The sequence below is a fragment of the Falco naumanni genome, chromosome 3, assembly GCF_017639655.2.
Source record: "Falco naumanni isolate bFalNau1 chromosome 3, bFalNau1.pat, whole genome shotgun sequence".
NCBI lineage: Eukaryota > Metazoa > Chordata > Aves > Falconiformes > Falconidae > Falco > Falco naumanni.
This window is the reverse complement of record NC_054056.1, coordinates 65,773,638-65,794,435: the sequence shown is the minus strand read 5'-3', so window position 1 is coordinate 65,794,435 and position 20,798 is coordinate 65,773,638. Positions and strand designations below refer to the sequence as shown.

The 20,798-nt window shown below is 40.5% G+C and overlaps 1 protein-coding gene across 1 annotated transcript in view; it reads right to left on the bottom strand.

Annotated features, from left to right (window-relative positions):
• LAMA3 (laminin subunit alpha 3) overlaps positions 1-20,479 on the bottom strand; it is a 71,550-nt gene extending 51,071 nt beyond the window's left edge. Inside the window, exons 1-15 of the mRNA XM_040588101.1 lie at positions 20,367-20,479; positions 19,803-19,959; positions 16,457-16,589; positions 15,050-15,192; positions 13,609-13,709; positions 13,338-13,491; positions 11,786-11,946; positions 9,529-9,637; positions 7,225-7,322; positions 4,863-5,028; positions 4,333-4,459; positions 3,036-3,175; positions 2,602-2,717; positions 1,808-2,019; positions 768-972 (exon numbers count right to left, since the gene is read on the bottom strand). Coding sequence (XP_040444035.1) covers positions 768-972; positions 1,808-2,019; positions 2,602-2,717; positions 3,036-3,175; positions 4,333-4,459; positions 4,863-5,028; positions 7,225-7,322; positions 9,529-9,637; positions 11,786-11,946; positions 13,338-13,491; positions 13,609-13,709; positions 15,050-15,192; positions 16,457-16,589; positions 19,803-19,959; positions 20,367-20,431 — 2,087 coding nt within the window. The 5' untranslated portion in view covers positions 20,432-20,479. The remainder of the gene's footprint in view (positions 1-767; positions 973-1,807; positions 2,020-2,601; positions 2,718-3,035; positions 3,176-4,332; positions 4,460-4,862; positions 5,029-7,224; positions 7,323-9,528; positions 9,638-11,785; positions 11,947-13,337; positions 13,492-13,608; positions 13,710-15,049; positions 15,193-16,456; positions 16,590-19,802; positions 19,960-20,366) is intronic.
• Between the last annotated feature and the right edge of the window lie 319 nt (positions 20,480-20,798).

Genomic DNA, 20,798 nt, shown 5'->3' with positions numbered 1-20,798 from the left:
TACTTGCTATTTGATCTCCCCAAGGAAATAACAGAAATGTTCAACTACACTAATATGACAGCATTTGAATTAAGATCATTCCCTATGGTTGCGGCAGTATACTATACCTGTTTTAGAGGATATAAATAAGAGACTAAAACTAAAGAATTTATTCTCATCTCAGCATGACGAGCCACGGAAAAATAAGCATATGTCGTACAGAAAGCAAAATTTTAAGAGCATTTACCACCTATGGCTCCAATTGAACCGTATTTTCCTTAAACACAGCACACATCATCAAAGTTTCTCAAAATCCATTGCAAACATTCAAGCTTTACAATACTTGAAAACTGGACTTAAATCCAGACATCAGATTGTGAAAGGTCAGCCGCAAAGTTTTAAGAATGTGGGAAATAATGTACACCATCACAAATGATGTATGTGTCCAGAAGTCAGGAGCTCTGATCTGAGGTCTGCTACTAACCGACATCAGATAAGTCATATAAGCTGGACAGAGATTTGGCGACTTACCATGACTGACACGTCAAGTCACCAGCAAACAGAATGCAAGCCCAGGAGTCCTAATACCACCATTAGCTACCTGCATAAACCAAGTTTCCACTAAAATATTGCAGGTGTCCCTGAAACAGCCGAGTCCTCACTATCACCAAGCGCTGCTTAAATCCACATTGACCATCATCATAAGTTTCCCACATCCCCTCCAAATACCTGAAAAGAATGGCGAGGCAAACCACTCGTGCATTATAACGCAGATAACCCAAACTTACTTGCATTGCCCGTTAGCTTTTTCACATTCTGGGTTTGCCACATTAACAACTCCTCTTTCTGAACAGTTGCAGCTCTCGCAGCCAGCAAGAGGGTGATAGCTGAAGTAATGTTTCTCACACACTTCACATTTTGGTTTCACAGTTCGCGGAGGGCAAATACATTTCCCAGTCACGTCATCACAAAGACGCTGCCCGCAGTTGCATACTAGGTCAAAGAAAATGTTCTACAAATCAATCACTTCTCAACTGACAATGATCAACTACTAAACTTGCATATGAAAAAAACACGCACAACCTTTATGTACAAAGGACATGATTCTTTTCTCTCTGTCACTAGTTTTAAGCTCAGGGTCATGGAAACCAACTATGTGACTCTAACAGTAGTTTCAAAGAGTAGCTGTAGTGCCTGGCTCTTTTCACAGGTTGGTTAACTTCCCCACAAGCATTATTAATCACTTCCCAAAACTGCCAAGGATTAAGCAACAAATAGTTCTGGAGTTAAGGGCACCACTTGTACAAAGCAATGTTTATAAACATCAAGTATAGTATCTGGGAAGGCAGGACTGCTGGTATAATCTATAAATCTGCTGATGTTAAAAAGAGTAACATCAGAATATGAGAAACTAGGAATGCTGTGTCTCTGATTATCTGTGGAAAATTATCTGTGGAAAATCTTGGAAGGTGTAAACTGGGATACAACAGTAATAACATGGAAATGATGTGTGCAGTCAGTGCAGAAAAACCCACTTGACCGAAAGAGTGGCAATATGGATTTTAACCAGTTTCGCTGTGAGACTACTACAGCTGATCAGACTAACACATGTGAAGGCACACTTCATCGTGAACTACGTGTGCTTTAAGGGGATTGAGTTACTTCTGTCTTAAATTGAAAGCTATGCTATGCTAAATCTAAGATGGCTCAACCAGCCTCTCATATGATCAAGCCCTATAAAGAAAATTGAGGCTGAGGTACCTATGCAGTAAAATCAGAGAATTAAAAGGTTGGGTCAGGTGCTGAATAAGTCTGAGCATGTACTTACACTTGCAGAATGGGAATCCATAATAGCCAGTTTGGCATCGGCTGCACTGACGACCGATGACATTAGGTCTGCAAATACACTGTCCTCCCAGGGGGCTGCAAGTAGGGCTCGTGGCACCTGCGCTATGGCAATTACATGGCAGGGCTCCATTGTTGTAGAAAGCCACTAGTGACCTTACAGAGTCCTTACAGAAGGCCGACGATTCTTCTGGGCTATTTAAATTGAAATACAAATCATGTAAGTACTGGCACTTGGGAATTGTTATCTCCCATTACGTGGGAATAACAACGTGTTTCCCGTAACATGTTATTTCCCAAAAGCATGCTTTGCAGTGCTTCAATAAATCACTGTTCCTGTTTTTCAAGCAGTTCTTTGACATAAGGATGGCATCAGTACACATTCAAGGATATACTTTAATTAAATTAGTGGTGAATGGCTCTGAACATGCAGGTAAGGGATTTTTTTCAAAGAAAGTGTGTATATTAGTCATATGAGTTCAGACATGCCAAGCAAAATACCAAACACCAAAGATGGAAATACCAAAGACAGAAAGATGACGTAGATTGTCTTCTTTTGTACTATGAGCAATAAAGCTCTAACTTTATATTTCATTTACAATAGAAAGTCATGGAAAAATGACTCATGGGAATTTAATGGGCCAGCATAAGCCATAAATAGCATTTTAATGTAGCACAATGATGGGGATTTTATACATCTGTCTTTAACATTGAGTAAAAGTAATATTAATTCCCAGCTTGTTATCAACATTCAGTTTTTTAGAAGGCAATGCTTACTCAATATAGAAACTGTTTCCTCCACATTGGCTGATAAAATCAAATGACTTGTCCACTGTCTTCTTGTCAAGAATTTTATAACTGTAGATGTCTGCTGGAACAACTAAGACATTTTCCTTAAAACAATAAGAAAGCTAAATTGTACATTTCAGAGAAAGGCAAAAGACACAAGCTAAGGCATTTATATATTTAAATGTTGCTTCATTATGTGTTCTGGATTTTCTCAAAACCCCTAACATTTTAACTGAAAAAAACAGGAAAATATATTCCTTATCTTTCCCCCCAGAGCTGTGATGCTACAACCAGTATACAATAAAACCGGTGTATAGTATCTTAAAAAATTAAAATAAAGCAGAAGCAGTGCACAAGATCCTAAAAATCTGAAACACAACATTGCAAAAATTCTTTCTGTTTGGCTTATGCAATAAACATACCAGAACCAGCATTCTTCCATCAGGTATCATCACTGTAACAGAGACTTTGGGTTCAGAAATTTCGAGCTCAATTTGGTTTTCCGCAATCACCTGCTCCCGACAGCCAGATATATGAGGACAGAACGAAGCACTGAAGGAACCTAGAAGAAAAAAAATACTCTGTTTGTGTGGCAAGGTTTTGGTAGCAGGGGTTACAGAGGCGGCTTCTGTAGGAAGCTGCTAGAAGCATCCCCTGTGTCCAATAGAGCCAGTGCCAGCTGGCTCTAAGATGAACCTGCAACTGGCCAAGGTTGAGCCCATCAGCAACAGTGGTAGCACCTCTGGGATAACATTTCTAAGGCAGCAGGGGGGTAAAAAGACTGGGCAACTGCAGCAGAAGAAAGCAGTGAGACTATGTGAGAGCAACATCCCCGCAGCCCCCCAGGTCAGTGCAGGAGGGGCAGGGGGGCTCCAGGCGCCGGAGCAGAGATTCCCCTGCAGCCCGTGGTGAAGCCCACGGTGGGGCAGGCTGTGCCCCTCAGCCCGTGGGGGTCCATGGTGGAGCAGATCCCCACCTGCAGCCTGTGGAGGACCCCACACCAGAGCAGATGGGCGCCCAAAGGAGGCTGTGACCCCGTGGGAAGCCCGTGCTGAAACAGGTTTGCTGGCAGGACCCATGGAGAGAGGAGCCCAGGCTGGGGCAGGTTTGCTGGCCGGGCGTGTAACCCCACGGGGGACCCGGGCTGGAGCCGGCTGTGCCTGAGGGGCTGCGCCCCGTGGGAGGGACCCGGCTGGGGCAGGCTGTGAAGGACTGCAGCCTGGGGGAAGGACTGTCTCCCGTGGGAGGGACCCCAGGCTGGAGCAGGGCAGTGTGACAGGGAAGGAGCGGCAGAGACAGCGTGTGATGGACTGGCTGAAGCACCCATTCCCCGTCCCCCTGTGCTGCTGGAGGGGGAGGAGGGAGAGAAATCGGGAGTGAAGTTAAGCCCAGGAAGAAGGGAGGGGTGAAAGGAAAGAGGTTTTAAGATTTGGTTTTATTTCTCATTGTTCTACTCTGATTTGGTTGGTAATAAATTACACTAATTTCCCCAAGCCCAGTCTGTTTTGCCCGGGACAGTACTTGGTGAATGACCTCCTTGTCCCCATCTCAACCCAGGAGCCCTTCATTGTATTTTTCTCTCCCCTGTCCAGCTGAGGAGCGGAGTGACAAAGAGTGGCTTTGGTGGGCACCTGGCATCCAGTCAGGGTCAACCCACCACAACTCCATATGCCAAAATGCTGAGAAAGGAAAGGAGTTAGATAAAATTCAGATGCTTACCTGACCACACACGTCCCGCATCCACACGCACTTGCACAGGGAACACTGGGTATGCTGGCTGATAAAAATGTACCACAAATACATATCTGCCCAAGCGGGGCACTCTGCCACTCAAGGTAATCTGGTTCTGCAGAAACAAGAACAGCTCTGATAGTGTATTTGCTTCGTGATATTCTTGGGTTTATGAGCTCTGCTCTGTGCCACCTACCTGCAATGAAAGAGAGGGGGCTTAGCATCTCTCAGCAAGTTAAATATCTTCAAAGAATATGGCATTACAACTGCATGCTTCTATCTGTCTGCATGCCAAGCAATGTTCTTCTGCAGCCTGTGACAGACTACTGCGTAGTTTAGAAAGAAGCTGGCATTTTTGTTTCTCTTTCTGTATATTGTCTTTGAGGCTTATTCAGTCTGCAACATTTTGATCATATGACATCACTCAGTTTTGGTTCTCTTAAAGGGTTTCACCTATTTAGCTTTACCAAGAACATACTTTGTGACTTAGGAAACAAAGTTTTCAAAATATGAGATACCTGTAATGGTGTCAAGGTGACTCCATTAATTGAGTCAGAAGGTAAAGGGACACTCAGTGGATCATAGAGTATATTTCTCGGTACTTCAGAAATTTTCCCATCCTTGAATGCATCCAAAACCAAAGCTGCTGGTGGAGTTTCGTACACTGAAGGAATGCATGTTGCCCTAAACACAGAATTATAGTAAGTACTCTTGGGGCCAGGAGAATTTCTTAAGCATCATAAAAGGAAAAGCAGTTGATTCACACAAGTCAATATACTAGACTGTATTACAACTAATAATGCTACAGTAACCCCTGTTACTCTTTGGATTCTATGTAAATGATCAGAAAGTAAATGAAAACAAGAGGTATGGATTTAATTCACAAAGGGGAAAATGTACTTTAACTGATTTTATTCACTCAAAATTTCCATAATCTGAACAGTTTCAATGAAAAGGATTTGCTAAGGAAGATGAAACATAAGGGAACTTAAGACTGTTAAAAAATTAAATTTTAGTTAATCCAGTTAGTTACATTCACCAGAATCTCTACTAATATTGAATTCTCAGTTCTACAAATATTTACATAGGTGTATCCTTTAAGCATGCAAGTTTTCCCACTGAAGTCAATGGAACTACTTAAGTACTTAGTTAAGTATACACTCAAATATTTGTAGAATTGGTGCCAAAATAAGTAACAGTGCTCCTTTGAAAGCATCCTTATTCCTGCACTGCTGTGCTTAACTATTTCTTCCTTGGTATATTTAATTCTGAAGAAATTGATTGAGAGAAGTATTTTCTAAGACTGCAGGAGAAAATATTTTTGGGGGTCTCCTGCAAGTATTTGTTCACTGTAAGTACTCAACAGACAATGATTAATTTTTGCTTAAGACAGGCCCAGAACTGGAACGGCAAGTACATTTCAGGGCCAGGACTGAGACGTATTTGCCAGGCCTGTGTGGGAAATCACATGCAGCTTCCACTTGTAATACTGTTAAACTGAGCCAAGACTCCGCATCTTTCATCTTGGTGAACACTAAACACTTTCAGGAAAGCAAAAATGCTGCCAGATAATGGTCTTAATAACAGCACATAAACATACAGTAAACCATGCAAACAAAACAAGAGATTAAAACCCCCAAAAACCACAAAACCAAAGTAAAGGGTACACATTTCTACATTAGTTTTACTTTAAATCATGTTTTCCACCCAGCCTCTTTCTGCCATTTTACTCAGAATATAAATGCCCAGGAATGCAGTAAAGGACAACTACCTTCAGTCTTAGAAAGCTGCTCTCAGTTGTAATACTCTGAGTAGGAGAATTAAAGCTGAGATTCAGTGCTATGCATGCTTGGAAGCCAAGTAGAGTCACATGCTTTTATCCAATTTACTATCCAGATTTTTCTGTTTCTATTTCAATTCACCCATTATATTAGAAGCTACTGTCTGGATAACTATTAGAGCTAGTCACCAACTCTTTCTGCCTCCAAAGTCCTATAAATGATGTTTACTTTTATTTTGAGGCCCTTCCCATTGCCAGATCAGTAGGAAGAACGCCTTAGGAGCAGCATCACAAGGGACATCCTGGGGACTGCAACAAGAACTGAAATGTGGGCTCCCTAATTTGGAAGCTAATTTGTTCCTGTCTGGCCCAAAGAATAAAATACACGTAGAGGGGAAGAGCTTCAACAGGACACAGCAAGTGCTCTGCAGAACCCAAACCTGACCACTTGGGGGAAGTGGAAGTTCAAGTTCAGATCTCCACAACAAGAGAAGAGCCATGGGTCAACCAAGCTGGATATGAGTGCTCTAATTACTGGTCCTATACAAGTAGAAGGGAGGAGAAGGATCACCTGGTGCTCCTGTGTGGGGTGAATGCTGAGGGCACACCTATTATACGGGCCCAAGGGAATGGCTTATTTGTGAAGTGGGGGGTTACATGTTGAGTAGTTTGATACTGCCAAGTTGAGTTGGTGGATTTGTGTCTGAAAGGGCAGTCACATCCCCTACCTAATGATAAATTAAAGCCATTTTTGAACAGCTGAAGCAGTAACAGTAGAATGAAACTCCAGATGGAGCAGTAAGCATTTCAGGCCACCAAAGTAGCAATGTATCTCCACCTATCGTACCAGACAGCAAGTGAAAGATGTGTGTTTTCTAATACATCAGCACTCAGTAGTTCAGAATGGCCAGGAAGAGGCTAGTATTAACAAAATCTTGCACAAATATTGTCTAGATTAACACTAACCCTTCAGCTTTTTTACAAATACTACTTTGCAAAAGTGGCCTGCCTACAAATCAACTCAGCAAAGAATTAAAATCCCATTTACTCTGCCTTTCAGGTTCTTCAGAAAATATGAAGGATAAAACCAAGGAAGTTACCTTCCATCACGGGTACTCTTGTAAGCAGCTATGCACTGTACTTTAGGATCCACATATTCTGGAGAAAATTCTTCAGCTGATACAATGCAAACCTTGTGCTGAAAAATAAGCACAAGCCACAATTAATAATTAATACTGTAAATAATACGGCCAGGCCTGAACGGGACAGATGAAGCCTAATTTTAGCATGGAGAGACCTGAGCTCAAAGCCATGTTCTATCATGCACTTCCTACAAGATTTTGGATCCCTTTACCTGCCTGCACCTGAATGCCTCCGTGTTGAATTGCCTTTCTCTGTCCTTCTCAGGTGAGCGCTGGCTGTTCAGAAGTTAAATAAATTAAAACTTAATTATATGTATGGCAATGCGAATGACAGAAGACCATCTCATGGGGTCAGAAGCTAGGCAAGGAGCATACAGAGGTGGAAGGGAACAGCCCTCACCTGTGGTGTTAGAGACTTTTGGACTGGGGAAATTCCCAGACCTTCTGAAATGCAGGCACAAACACTTGCTCGCACAAAGTCCATAGGAGTGAGTTTCAGTGACACCAGGATTTCTCCCAGTAGATTCAGAGCTCATTTTAAAAGCCAAAAAAGACTGCATATGATTTTTAATTTTTTTTTTTTTTAAAACTAAAACTAGACATGAGCAAATGAAGCTGTGGTAGTCCTGCTGTAGCCATGGTGGTAAGGACATATTGGAGTGCTTATGGGTAGACACAACAGTCTGCACTAATAAAACATACTACCTACATTTACAAAATACATAAGTGCAGGTCACAAAATTTGTGCATGAACTATCTGAAAAGGAGATAAAGATGCCTGATAAGTATAAAATAACTAGCACCGTGTATTAATATAAATAACAATTGCATAGGGAGAACTCACTAATGTACAAAGTGACTCAGCTTAGAAGCAGGTCCTAAGGGATCTGAGCCTGTGTTTTAGCAGTAGCAAGCAGGGACTAGAAACCCTTTATAAGCTAGAAGGCAGAGTGCTAAAAGTTCCTTTTCATGGGCAGCAAACCTTGTGCCTGTCCTGCATGTAAGGACCCACAGGGCTCCTGCAGAACAAGGTAGTCTCTGAAGCTTTGAACTGCATTATATGAGTGCCAAAAATTTAGTCTGAAACATGGTCTGGGTTTAGAGAGCTTGTATGCATCAGCGTGCAATAAAGACTATGAAGTTGTAAGAGCCTCTCTTGAAAGCTGACCTCAAGAACCCCATTTCCCCTTTATTTAGACCAGATTTCTGAACTCCAGCATCGCAGGTGGCTCCCCTTTGCCTCTCTCCTCTACATAACAGGGGGTCACACAAGGGTCTTTAACCCCAAAGCTGGTGCCAGTGACTCCATGATTAGTGTCTAACTACTAGTAGCTCTTTCCTCCCTTCTTTCTATCTTTTGCTAAGTGCAGTCTCTACATTCAACATGGGGAAATAGTTCCTGTATCTCAAGAGAATACTGACATTTACCTTGCAGCAAGTTTTTCAGAGAATGAAAACTGGAATTTAGAAACAAAAAACAAAGAGATTTTTAGCACAAGAGACTTCCACATATGGAGATACAAACTAACAATATCAACCAACGTTTTTTGGATACACATCTTGCTAGCACAGCAATCGCTGCAGGGAGCTAACAATTTAAATGGTATTTGTTCACACTGAACACTGCCTCATGACATGGAAAAAGCATATCGGTTGTTAATCCTAACACTTCCATGAAACTACTGTTTGTTTATAGCAGGGTTTCAACTCTAGGTTTTAATCGACTCTGTAATTCACCTTGTGTTTCTAAAATGGAAAACAAACAAAACAGAAGAAAACTGTATACAGAAAAATGTATTCCTAGTGTGGCCAAAAGAGGTCAGCGAAGGCTTTTAATTCAAAATATTTAGAAGTTACATAACTAATGAATGCATTTGTTACTTGAATGCATTTATTAGCCAAATTTAGTAAGAAACCCACGTGGGTTTTGAGGATTTAAAAAAGTGAAAGCTAAGGAAAAAAAATTTATAAAAATCATGAAGTATAAAAGCTACCAGAAGATTTTTCATTTAAAGATTACATGTAGAAAAGAAAGAGGGGAACTGAAATAAAGCACAAGAGAGTTGTACAAACTCTTTCCAGGAAAGCCACATTTTTGTTTGTCTTTGGAACTGATCAAGTTTGCCTCAGTATTCTCTGAGTATATATAAAGAAACATCTTCAAGCATCTAATACACATCATTTCATACATTACCACACAGTGTCACTTTACCCACTCAGGGAATGAGTATTACAAAAGGGGAAAATAAAATAGAAACTTACCAGAAGAAAATTAATTGATGATGCCTTAATATGTATCGTTGTATCTGATAGAAGGTCATAGGCTGCAATGCGATTCCTGTCATCAACTACAACACTGCGACAAAGGAAACTAAGACAGAAAGCAGGTTTAAAAATGAGCGTGTTGGCATTGCCCCGTGTTTAGGCTATTGCCTAGCTCAGCTGCCTAGCTTCTGGCTAGCCTCACCACTGGTGCCTATCCATCCTGCTGGTTCGTCAGTAACTACCTTTGGCCACTGATGAACATGCAGTATCCTCGCTAGTGAGACAAAGGATGTACCACGTACAAAATACTACTTGTCCTTTGTAGGTTGACCTACCCAGACCTCCAGACCTTCAGCTCTGATATCCATTTGAGCTACTGTTTTAAGTAGGATGTGAACAAAGATACACATACATGCCAACTGTAGAGGTTTCCGTGCTGTGTAACATGGTGTGTTACATCTGTGCCTGGGCCATGCTCCTTGAGGTGCCAGCACACACCGGCTGCTGCTTTCCACTACTGCCACGTGCCACTGATGGTGTGGATCAGCAGCTCCCACCACACAATGGCAGTTGGGCCAGCCTTGATTTTAGGAAGCTATTCCATACACAGAGACACTCCTCAGTACAAGTGAAAAAAATATTGGTTTGCCTCTTACTGACTACCTTAGATGGGCTGTGCACTTTTGGTAAAGGCAAATACATGCTAGGAGGAAGTTCTTGCTAAAGTCTTTGAATAATTTCTTAATTTGAAAAATTTCCTTTCTTTCTTCTACACTTCTGCTCAGCTGTGCCAGCCAGCATGCCATGGGTGAGAAGCTGTAACCACTACACAACTGTTTCTCTGTTTCTCCGCTATGAACCAGAGAATGTGGAATTTTCACTCTTGTTTACAGCACAGCTCAGAAATAAGGTCAGCTCAGGGCTAAGGACATTTAAGACTGGAGAAATGTAAGTCCCTTATTTGTGATTCGTTGGAAGCTTGCAATGTTTTATGCTCTTACGATGTTTTATTGGGAATAATCAAACTCACAGAGCTGTCAGAAGGCCTGGAACAATATATTCCTGATTATACAAGTGACTCTTATCTGCATGTACCTCACTATGTAATTCTTGATGCAATTTTTAACGGAAGAGACTTGTAGCTTCCAGCTTAGGATAGGTGTCACACAACTTACTTGCAACGTGACCATTAGCTTCATGCAGAATGGCCACAAAAGGGATTTTCTGCATTGCTACATTGAAGTAGCACAGGCTTTCTTTGTATCTTCATGAGCAAGTTCTTAGTGTATCACATGAACAAACAAGTATGTTCAACATTGGCCCATAAAATGTGTTTTTGGGGAAAAAAAAGGCAATAAAAATGGAAGATTTATAGCAAGTAGTATGGGGCTCAAAGTGTTAACAGGCTAAAATAAGAGCTTTCCCCAGCAATAACCTGACAAAGTCACTGTTCCACATAGCTTTGCTCTGTATCACAAACATGCTGATGAGAATGATTTTTCTTACTGGGCAATTTCATCCTGAATATCCCTAAGCCTCGAGTCTGCCAAACACTTGGCTCACGGGAAAGAAGGACAGACATCTGCAGTCCCCTGGCACTGGGTAGGCTCTCCCAAGGGTACAAGCATCTGCATGTTCACGATCCTAATTTGAATCATAAGCTGAAATGCTCAAGTGTCAAAGACAATCTCCCTCAGGGCAGACAAAATCTCTCGAGCAGCAACATCTGCAGTAACCTCAGTAGACAACAAGGACAAAGAAGCATTTGGCTGAAGACCTTGCCTACAGCCTAACAGCCAGAAGATGGCTACACTCAGAATGCCAGACGGCTTTATACTTCTTCAGCAGATCTTGTTAGAAACGGTGGGAATATGTTGTAAAGCTGGCTGTTACATTTTTTATAGCCAAGACCCTTGGACACGATTTTAACTAAATAAAAACAGTGCAGGCATCTGCAGCCAACAACAGTGATGCTCCCCCACTGGACTTGGAGATTAATAGTTTATAAGGATTTATAAATGCATATAAAAAAGTAACCTTTGTACAGAAACACAGTTCACTGAAGCAGTAGCAGTATTCACTGAGCTGATTGCACAGAGAGAATTAAAAATCTGTACAATACCCACAGAACCATGCACTTGCTTTTAAATCACACTAAAATTCAAACAATCTACAGAACGGATTCCAAAACATTAAAAGTATAATTAAATCCCAAACGCTTATTTAATCATTTAATGGTTACAGGAATTCTTACCTGTATTTACAACTATATATTCTCACTCTGCCTTCAGTGACAGGTCCAGGGCTATGTATCGTTACCTCAGCAGTATATAACTGATCCTCTTCATTGGCATATTCAAAAACCAGAACATAGCGACCGACTTGAGGAACATTTATGATCATCTGTAAATTGACCTAGGTCAAGATCATTGAAATAGAGAAAAGCTGTTAGATTTCTTACTCTCTTTCTTGCAGGAAGCTCCCTCTTCCTGCCCTGCAAGCCAGTCATTCAGCATTAGTCCAGGGCTAATCCTGTAATGTCTCAGCAAATGACATCCAGCAGAATGGAAGCAATGCTTAGAAATATCACTTCATCCACTAATAAGAGTCAACCAAATTCAAGAAACGGTTGCCATTAGAACAGTTCTAGGAAGGCTCTAAAATAAGCCTAGGAAATGCGTATGTTATTCTCTCTCTTCTCCCCAGCAAAATGTACCAGCAAGGAAACTTTAATGGTACAACAAAACTGCCACTCTCATCTCTAAGCTATCTTTAATAACATATAAAAACTGAATCTACTTCTCCACTGAAAAAATATTTCCAGACTACAGCAGCGCTGTATATCGATTCCCTACAAAAAATGAAAGCACCTTCTCCAGCAAACAACAAGCAGCCTATGCCACTTTCTGAAGCATCGAATTTTAATTTACCTGCACAAATTGTTCAACACAATATTGGATGCAAGATACTTGGAAGCAGTTGCATGAAAAGCTACATGGTTATACATGCTTTTGCTACAGTTGGCTATATAATTATTTTCAAATTTAAACTGTTTTTCTCAATATTTCCTTAGGCTATGAACACTTAAACATGTAAGTAATTCTGTCAACACCCCTCTTGACTTCACTGTAATTATTTGTAGCAGTCAAGTTTTGCACATGCATCAGTGATGAAGCACCGGGGCCTGTGGCCTGTAAATATTCTTGTTACATTTTATATTTCTAAAAGCAATATCCAAGCACCCCCAATAGAGGGCATAATCACTTTACATGTAATTATCATGTACTTGATAAAATACCTTATTTTTACCAAACACGTTTCTAGCATAATTTTTCATCTCATAAAACATACTTTTCTCTTTCAATGGACCTACAGCAGTGGCATAATTGCTTCTGCTTCTTTCTTTAGTAAAGCAAATATTTTACATAAGTATAGCTATTTAAGAAAAAAAAAAAGAGCTTAGAGATTTAGAGTGATGTACGTACACCACTTCTGCTGACAAACCCTTATGTCATTTCTGCTGCAATTAAACAGTATGCTTAACAAGCCAGTATGCCTAAAGCAGAGGGATTTTTATTTAATAAAGTACTTTTGTCAGAGCGAAATGTCTACTCTAGTCAGTTATAAATTGGCCTCCACTGATCCATTTACAGTTCTGTATAAAATGCAGAACTTGGCACAGAGTCTGTTTTAGGGATGTGTTACAGATCTGCAAATCCTGAGCTGTAAATCTGCAACCGTTTTAGTCCAGTAGGTTTATAGTCAACAGTACAGACGGGACCATAATTAGCAGGCAGGAATCTGACCTCTCTTCCACTGATATGGGTCATCAGCGGTTGATCAGGAGTTGGCTGTCGCACAGGTATTCTTCTGTATTCTCCCCCATGTCTCAAATACACTGCCTCTGAACCAAGGACACAGGAAAATGTGCCCAATGGCAAATGCTGATAAAGCAAGCAGCTTACATGCACAAAAAAAACAACAAACAAAACACAGTATTATTATTGTTTTCAAGTGCAGCCGGATAATAATACAATACTGCTAGGTGCTGGTTTATTCTGTAGCATATATACTGACTGTTCTGTTGAAGCATGTCCTGAGTAGGTGCAAGGCTCTGTAACTTGTATCTGCAAGATGGATGCTTCGTAGTAATCACGAGGTAACAGCACCATATAATCCTAAGAACAAAGAATGAAACAAATGCAAAGCCATATAGAAAATTACAAAAGGAACATCTCTAGCCTTTCACAATGCAGCAATGAACAAAACCAACCACATAAATAATTTTTACAGAGGATATCTGCAAGACATGGAAATTTTTGTTGTTACATGGGCCAGTAACATCAGAACGTGTCCCCCTCACTCTATTTATATCTTCATAGGGATGCGACGAAGGCAGCTGCCCTGTAAGCAGGGTAACTCTGAAGGCACTCTCCCATCACGTGTTGTACAAGACAGCGTTCATAAAAGAGCCTCCCCACAGCTTGGTCACACACAGCCAGCTGAGTGTGATTTTCACCTATGAGTGCAATCCCCATTGCACACAACTCAACTGTTTGTGACTCCACAGGGGAGATTCACAAATCCCACATGACTATAAAAATGTTCCATGTAATCTATTAAGCTGTGCTTCAAAAGCTGGTGTATTTTTTCTCTGTCTTGCCTACTTAAATTAACATATTAGAGCATATAAAAACTGGTATTGTGAGAATACGTTGGGCTAAGATCATGAATAAATTCCTTTTCAGAGGTATTAGTAAAAATAAAAACCCAGGCACAATAAGTACTGTCACTGTCAGCAAGAAATATGGTTGCAAGCTCTTTAGTAACATTTTATGTGGTATTCCATAAATTTAACAAAGCCCCAGGCTTAATGACTAAAGATACTGGCTACTTATTAACCCTATACAAGATATATATGAGTTTCAATATGCTGTCTTTGTGACCATACATGTTTAAGGTTTTTCATACATGATCACCTCAAACAATTTGCCTTTTTATAGCAATTTCTCAGAACCGCTGTCAGAAAATTTTTGGTTTTCAGTGACTGAGAGTAGTGATGAGAGGATAAAAACATTTAGAAAATGACCTTCTAATCACACAGCCCATCTTGTAATACTTTTCTGAAGAATCTTTGTTAAGAAACTAAGGCCTTGGTCACCTGTGGATGAGTCAAACTTTAGATATGACACCTGATGTATAAGAATTATGAAATTCTGTGAGCATTTATGCTCAACAAATTGTGCTGTAAGTTAGTATTACTTTATCCTTTGAATGTACAGATTCCAGATAGATTAAAGTCTGTAAGCACAGGAAAACTAAAGCAGGTGAAAGTCAGAGAAGACAAAAAATTAAATCAGAGGCAGAACTGTAAATTTTCATAACACTATTCTGCTGCTGTACTCTTTTCACTGGTGCTGAATTTCAATTGCTTGCAGGGTTCTTCCCAGCAAGTTACTCCAGAGCAATACTATCATGACAGCCTTCAAGCACTTGTTTTCCTCAATTGTTTTCTTACCAAGAAGACCCCCTCTGCCATTATACTGATGGTCCACGTGCCTGGAACCAGTGAGAAAGGCTCTGTGGAGCTTTTTCCTGGGACTGTGACAAAAGCTGGCTCCTTACTGGGTGAGAAGACAAACTCTTTACTCTGAGCAGCCCCTGCCAGCAAGAAAAAAAAACAAGTAATGAAATAAGGGACTATGTAAAATGTCCCTACTTGCTTAGTATGCTGTAGTAATCACTTCATCCATTAAACTTGGTCTAAGAGAAGTTGATCAAGGCTTTTCTGTCAGTATATTTTAACAGGGAATTTGAGCACAGTAAGCTACAGAGCAATGCAGTGGTTGTTATCTTTATTCTTGCTAGTCTTGGGGAAATTGGTTCAGAAAAGCAGAGTTCTGCCCCTGTAACGGCCAGTTTTGCAATATTCTGAAATGCTCACTTCTTCACTTTCCCCTTCCATTATTTTCCATTCAACCTGTCTCTGCACTGACCCACAACGTGTTCAGCTCGCACAGGGCCTGTTCTCATGCAACTTTCAGCCAAATATTTCAGATACTGGAGGTTCTCAGTAGCATCTAAAATGTTTAGTTACACACAGCAACTGACAGTAACTTCTGGGCAGAGATGATGTAGAACAGAAACGTAGCTGCGGTATGTTTTATCAAAGAAAAGTCATAAGGATCAATTGTTATGAATATTAAAGTTTTCCGCTTTGAAGCCCCTGGACCCAGGCAAAAGCTGGTTCCCTGCCTGCCAGGCAATATAAGCCAGGCATGACCACAAACAACTGCCACTCTGCTGAGTGGTATCTGTGAAGTCTTCAGTTTTGTCTCCTCATAATTACTAAAAGGATCTATGACTAAACTCCATTATCTCCCATCAGTATGTTGAGGTTAGGCATAATAAAAGATAATTCTGCATATAGGCTTGGTATGCCTCTACCATTCAAAGGATATGGAGTACTTATCTTTTATCAGGGCCCAAAAGGCATCACATGCTGTTGAGGTCTGTAATCAGAGCTAACTTGGTAGATTGGATTCATCATTAAATAAATGTTATTCATGGAATGAAGGCAGAAGCCACCTTTAAACTGAAATATTAAAGGCAACTAAACCAAAATAAGTGCTGTTAGCCTTCTTTAAAAGCTTCATAAAACACACAGTTCAGAGCTTCCAAGTGCAGAACTGAAAGTACAGAGTTTGGCAAACATTTGAAAAAACAAATACTGTAAGCGGGGGTTTCATGCAAACACAGCCACATCAATTACGCTCCAATATATATTAGGAAAGCACAAAAGCACCGACACTTGTTAAAAGTGACGCACTTTAAGCGACATTACAAATTGGACTTAGGTGCATCTTGAAAAGGCTCCTCTGACCTACCATCCATCTGATCTGTTACACTGTTGAGTTGCACCTACCTGTTTCAGGCTGAGATTGACAAGCAGATATGCGACCAGATAATGTTTCACCTCCAGGGTTAATATACCTCAGGATAATGCGAAATAAGTAGTGGTTTGATTTTTCCACATTCAAAGTTATCCTCACTTCATTCTGAAAAATGGAAGTTAATAAACAAAGACAGCCATAAAGTGCTGAACAGAGGAACAGTTAGAAGCCATGCAAGCACCATACTAAAGTCCTACAAGAAAAATGCACATGCAAACAAGTATATAGTGGAATGGCAATGTTGGTATACGACAGAAGACAGGCAAGCCTAGTGAGAAAATTAATTCACTTACAAGTATAATTAGTGCCAAAATGTTTTCCCTCAGCAACTGAGATCTTCCCTTTAGAGCTTTTTGAGCCCAGGCTGACATAGCGGAGGACTAGGTGGAAGAGCTTAGGGGAAGCCACAGTGATAGGCACAACCACCTCTGGCTGGGAAAAATAAAAAGAAAGGGAAAAGGAGGAAAGGAAAGTATATTATTTGTTATTAGCACCCAGAGAAAGAAAAACCATTTGGCAAAGACAAACTCCATAACAGAAAAGAAAGCCTCAGGCAGCTTACAAAAGAATATAGAACAAAACCTCCTGTGAAATAAAACTGTTACTGAATAATAGCTTATCCAGAAAGGCACAGAGCAGCTGAACTAATGTGTTGATGTTGCACCTTGACACATGGACAGTATTTTACCCTCCTCTCCCATGCCATAAAGGAGGCATATGGTATCGAGTCATTCCTATTCCTGGATTCCAAAGGAACAGGCCAGAACCATAGATCCTAGTCTGAGATCATACACAACGCTCCACAGTGTGCAGACATCTCAGACCATCACTGAAACTCCTGCTCCTCCACCACATCCTGTAGTTTCTTAGAGATGTGATAACATGCATGCGTCTTTGCCCTAGAGCTGAACCTCTGGAGCCATGCAGTTCTTGAGCCCGCAGGAGGATGCATTCGCACAGACCCCATTATTTAGTCTGCAGAGCCACAGAACTGGCAGAGACATGTTCAGCGGTTGGTGGTGGACCAGGAAAAATAAGAAATGGTGCAACCTCAAGGGTTTGGCTTCCTTCTTTCCATCCTAAATACTAAAGCTCCCCTTAATAATCTAACTCCCACCAGTTCACCCAACACAATCAACTGCCTGGCCCTTTCAAAGATGCCTGTTGTGTGGTGACCTCCCCACTGCTGTGGTCCATTCTGTTTCCCCAAATGCACAAAGGTTTCCTCTGTTCCATATACTTGAGAAAGGAGCACAAAGCCTCATTTTCTCTTACTCCTAGAAGCTACAATAAATGCAAGACTGCCAGCTCCCATATGCTTCTCTGAATGTATATTCCTCAATCTTGTCATCATCATCACAGAGACATCTGCCTTCTTAATAGAAATGCAAAGCAGAAAGCAAAGATAGACATATGGCCCAGCTGAGTGATCTACATAGCTGAGAGACTGCATAGCTAAAATCTAGGTAACTGCAGAAGGGCAGTGGACCAGAATGGAAAATACAGACAAGCAGGCAACATTTTACAAGTGTTGCTTTAAATGGAGGACAACTTCTGAAGGATACCACATGGGTAAGACAGGCACTGAGGGAACACTTCAAAAATAGGTATAAACAAAAAAGAAAAGGCAAAAGAAATAAACATGCTTCAGGAGATTTATCAAAATGGTTTCTAAGATTTTATGGAGCATCTAGAAGACACAGTGAAGGCAGAGAAAGAGGGATGTGAGAAGTGAGGGAGGAAGGGATGTTGGTGTCTGGATTCAAGCAAAGGCAGGGAGTGGGGAGAAATTGTTCTTTGAGCTCTGTCACAAACTTAGGCCACTCTGGCCACTGCTTTAAAATCTGAGCCCGACTGTCAGCTTCTCAGTCTATAATGAAACAGTCATGTTGGTAGCATTACAGGGCTGAGGTCACACAGAGCTTATTCATTTCACCTCGAAAATTTTTAATTGTATTGAAATGGTTTCTTTTAACAAAAAGTTGTTACACTAGCCTTGTGTGTGGTAGACATGGTTAACGCTATTTGTCTTCTACAAAATAAAGGTCAGGAGGCTTTTTTCAGGGTCCTGAAGACACATAAAAGCTAGGTCAAAATTAGAAAAGTTCCTTGAAATGAAAAGTGTGAGACTATCTATCTCAGTTATGCAAGGATCTAACTAAGGAGGGCTGGAGCTGGCTTACTTACCTGAGTGAAAAGCTTTATTCAGGTAAGCAAAATAATGCGCACTTTTAGCAAGATTAGAGACTAAAACCTTTCACTACCTCTTCATAAAATGTCACTGGATATGAAATGCAAAAAGCAGTGAGTTAGAAATCAGAAGTTAAGAAATCTGAGCTCCTGGAGAGTTGCCTTCATTTATGAATGTGGCGTAGTTCTGAAGATCCAACAAATATGAGCTCTGGGATTAAAAAAAAAAACACTAAAAGAACAGATAGGGAAGAGTGAAAATGAAGAACAGAAAGGAAATCACTATGCTTATGCAATGGTTATGTGCTTGTGTCTCAGTCTATAGTGATTCATTAGTCCTTGGACAACTTATAGAGGCTGGCCACAACAATACCAGAACACTACTTTTAGAAGCGTAAGGAAATCCCGTTTATTGCTCAAACATACTGTTTTAAATCCTCGTTCACTTGTCAGTCCAAAGTCAGAGAGGTGCCTTCTCACACAATTAAATTATGGTGATTTTCTCCCTGTGATTTACTTATTCCCTCTGCTGTTGTTTAGTTTATTTGTAGACTGTCATAAGACTAAAATAAATGTTGCCAATATGCTCCTGCTCACAGCTTCCCTTACTGAATTACACATTCTCCTGTTTGCTTTAATGTGAAGGTATCGTTCCTAATAAAAGTTGTCTTTCTCTTCCTCGCCCAATGTAAGTTGCAAGTGTAAGAGGACTTTAGTGACAGTACTGTGATAGTACATGAAAATCTTAAGGACACAGTCTGCCACAGAATTGTTTAATTCAAATTATTTAGCCAAGCATCAATTTTCTTATGTTTCTGCTGTCCTTGGCCTGACAAGAAATTCTTCACTTAGTATTATAGACTTTAAAGCTATTAGTTCTGTTCTTTAAATAGATAGCAAAATGCGTATTTCTCACAGAACACATGTTTGCACAAGGAATTATCTTACAATAATACCAATACTCACTAATTCAAACAGCAATACAGCACCAAAGGGTTCAGATTAGTGAGATCCCACCCTTTCTCCTGGCTCCCACATGACCTTGCACACACATAGCAGTACCGTAGAGACATAAATACCACACACCTATGTTTTCTCCTCAAAGCCTTGAGCAAAATACCAGCTTACCTGTATAGAGGACATCTGCGCATACCCTCTCCAACTGAAGCTAGGAAATTCCTGAGGATCATAGCCAAACCGAATTTCCTTTCCATTGGCAGTAATACCATCTTCAATCTCAAACTTCATGTGGTGCAGATCAGGGAAAAAGTAGTTTTTTTCAGGCCTTTCAAGGAGAAAAAAAAACAACAAAGAATTAACCCATCACCGTATGGTCTACATCTAAGAGCATAAAGTAGTGGAAGGGAGGTGACCTACTGACTACTGAGGAATCCTGATAGCAGCTAATAAGATGGATGTAATAAGAATTCTCTTTCCAGAAGGTTTTCCAGCTTACATGTTTTCCTATATAACTCTTGATAGATGTATAGATACATATGCAATACTATTGCAAAACAGATACTGGTTATTTAAGGAAACAAATTAAAAAATCTTATTAAAGTAAAAGAAGAAAACTGCACAGAAAAATTGGTATCAATAGCTAATACAATTTACCAGCTTATTTATCAACACATCCAGAATCTCACGCGGAAGTATAGCAAGGGACTTGTGGGCAGTTTCAAATGAACTCACTCCTGACAGGCCGTCCCTACGACGTGCACCCTGCACTGGCAGCCACCCAAGGGCCCGGCACACATCGGGCTGAGGGATCCCCCAACATCACACTGGCAGCCTGTCAGGCAAAGAGCAGAAATCAAATAACCCATCAGAAAAAAAGTGATAAAAGTTATCAGAAAACATACCTCGCTTCCACTAATTAAATACCATTAATGACTTGTTTCCTCCTTCTGGAGCCCTTCAGACTCAACTCCCCTCACTTTCAAACACATGATAACACACATGTATAAGCTGCAATTATTTCTGGCCTCCCATGTTCGCGGTTGTTTTCTTTATTTCTCCTTGGAATGTGACAAAAGCCACTTTAAAAAAAAAAAATCACAAGTAATAAGCCATGCCACATTACTAAATGCAGGACTACATTTCTGTGGAACACTCATTGAAATG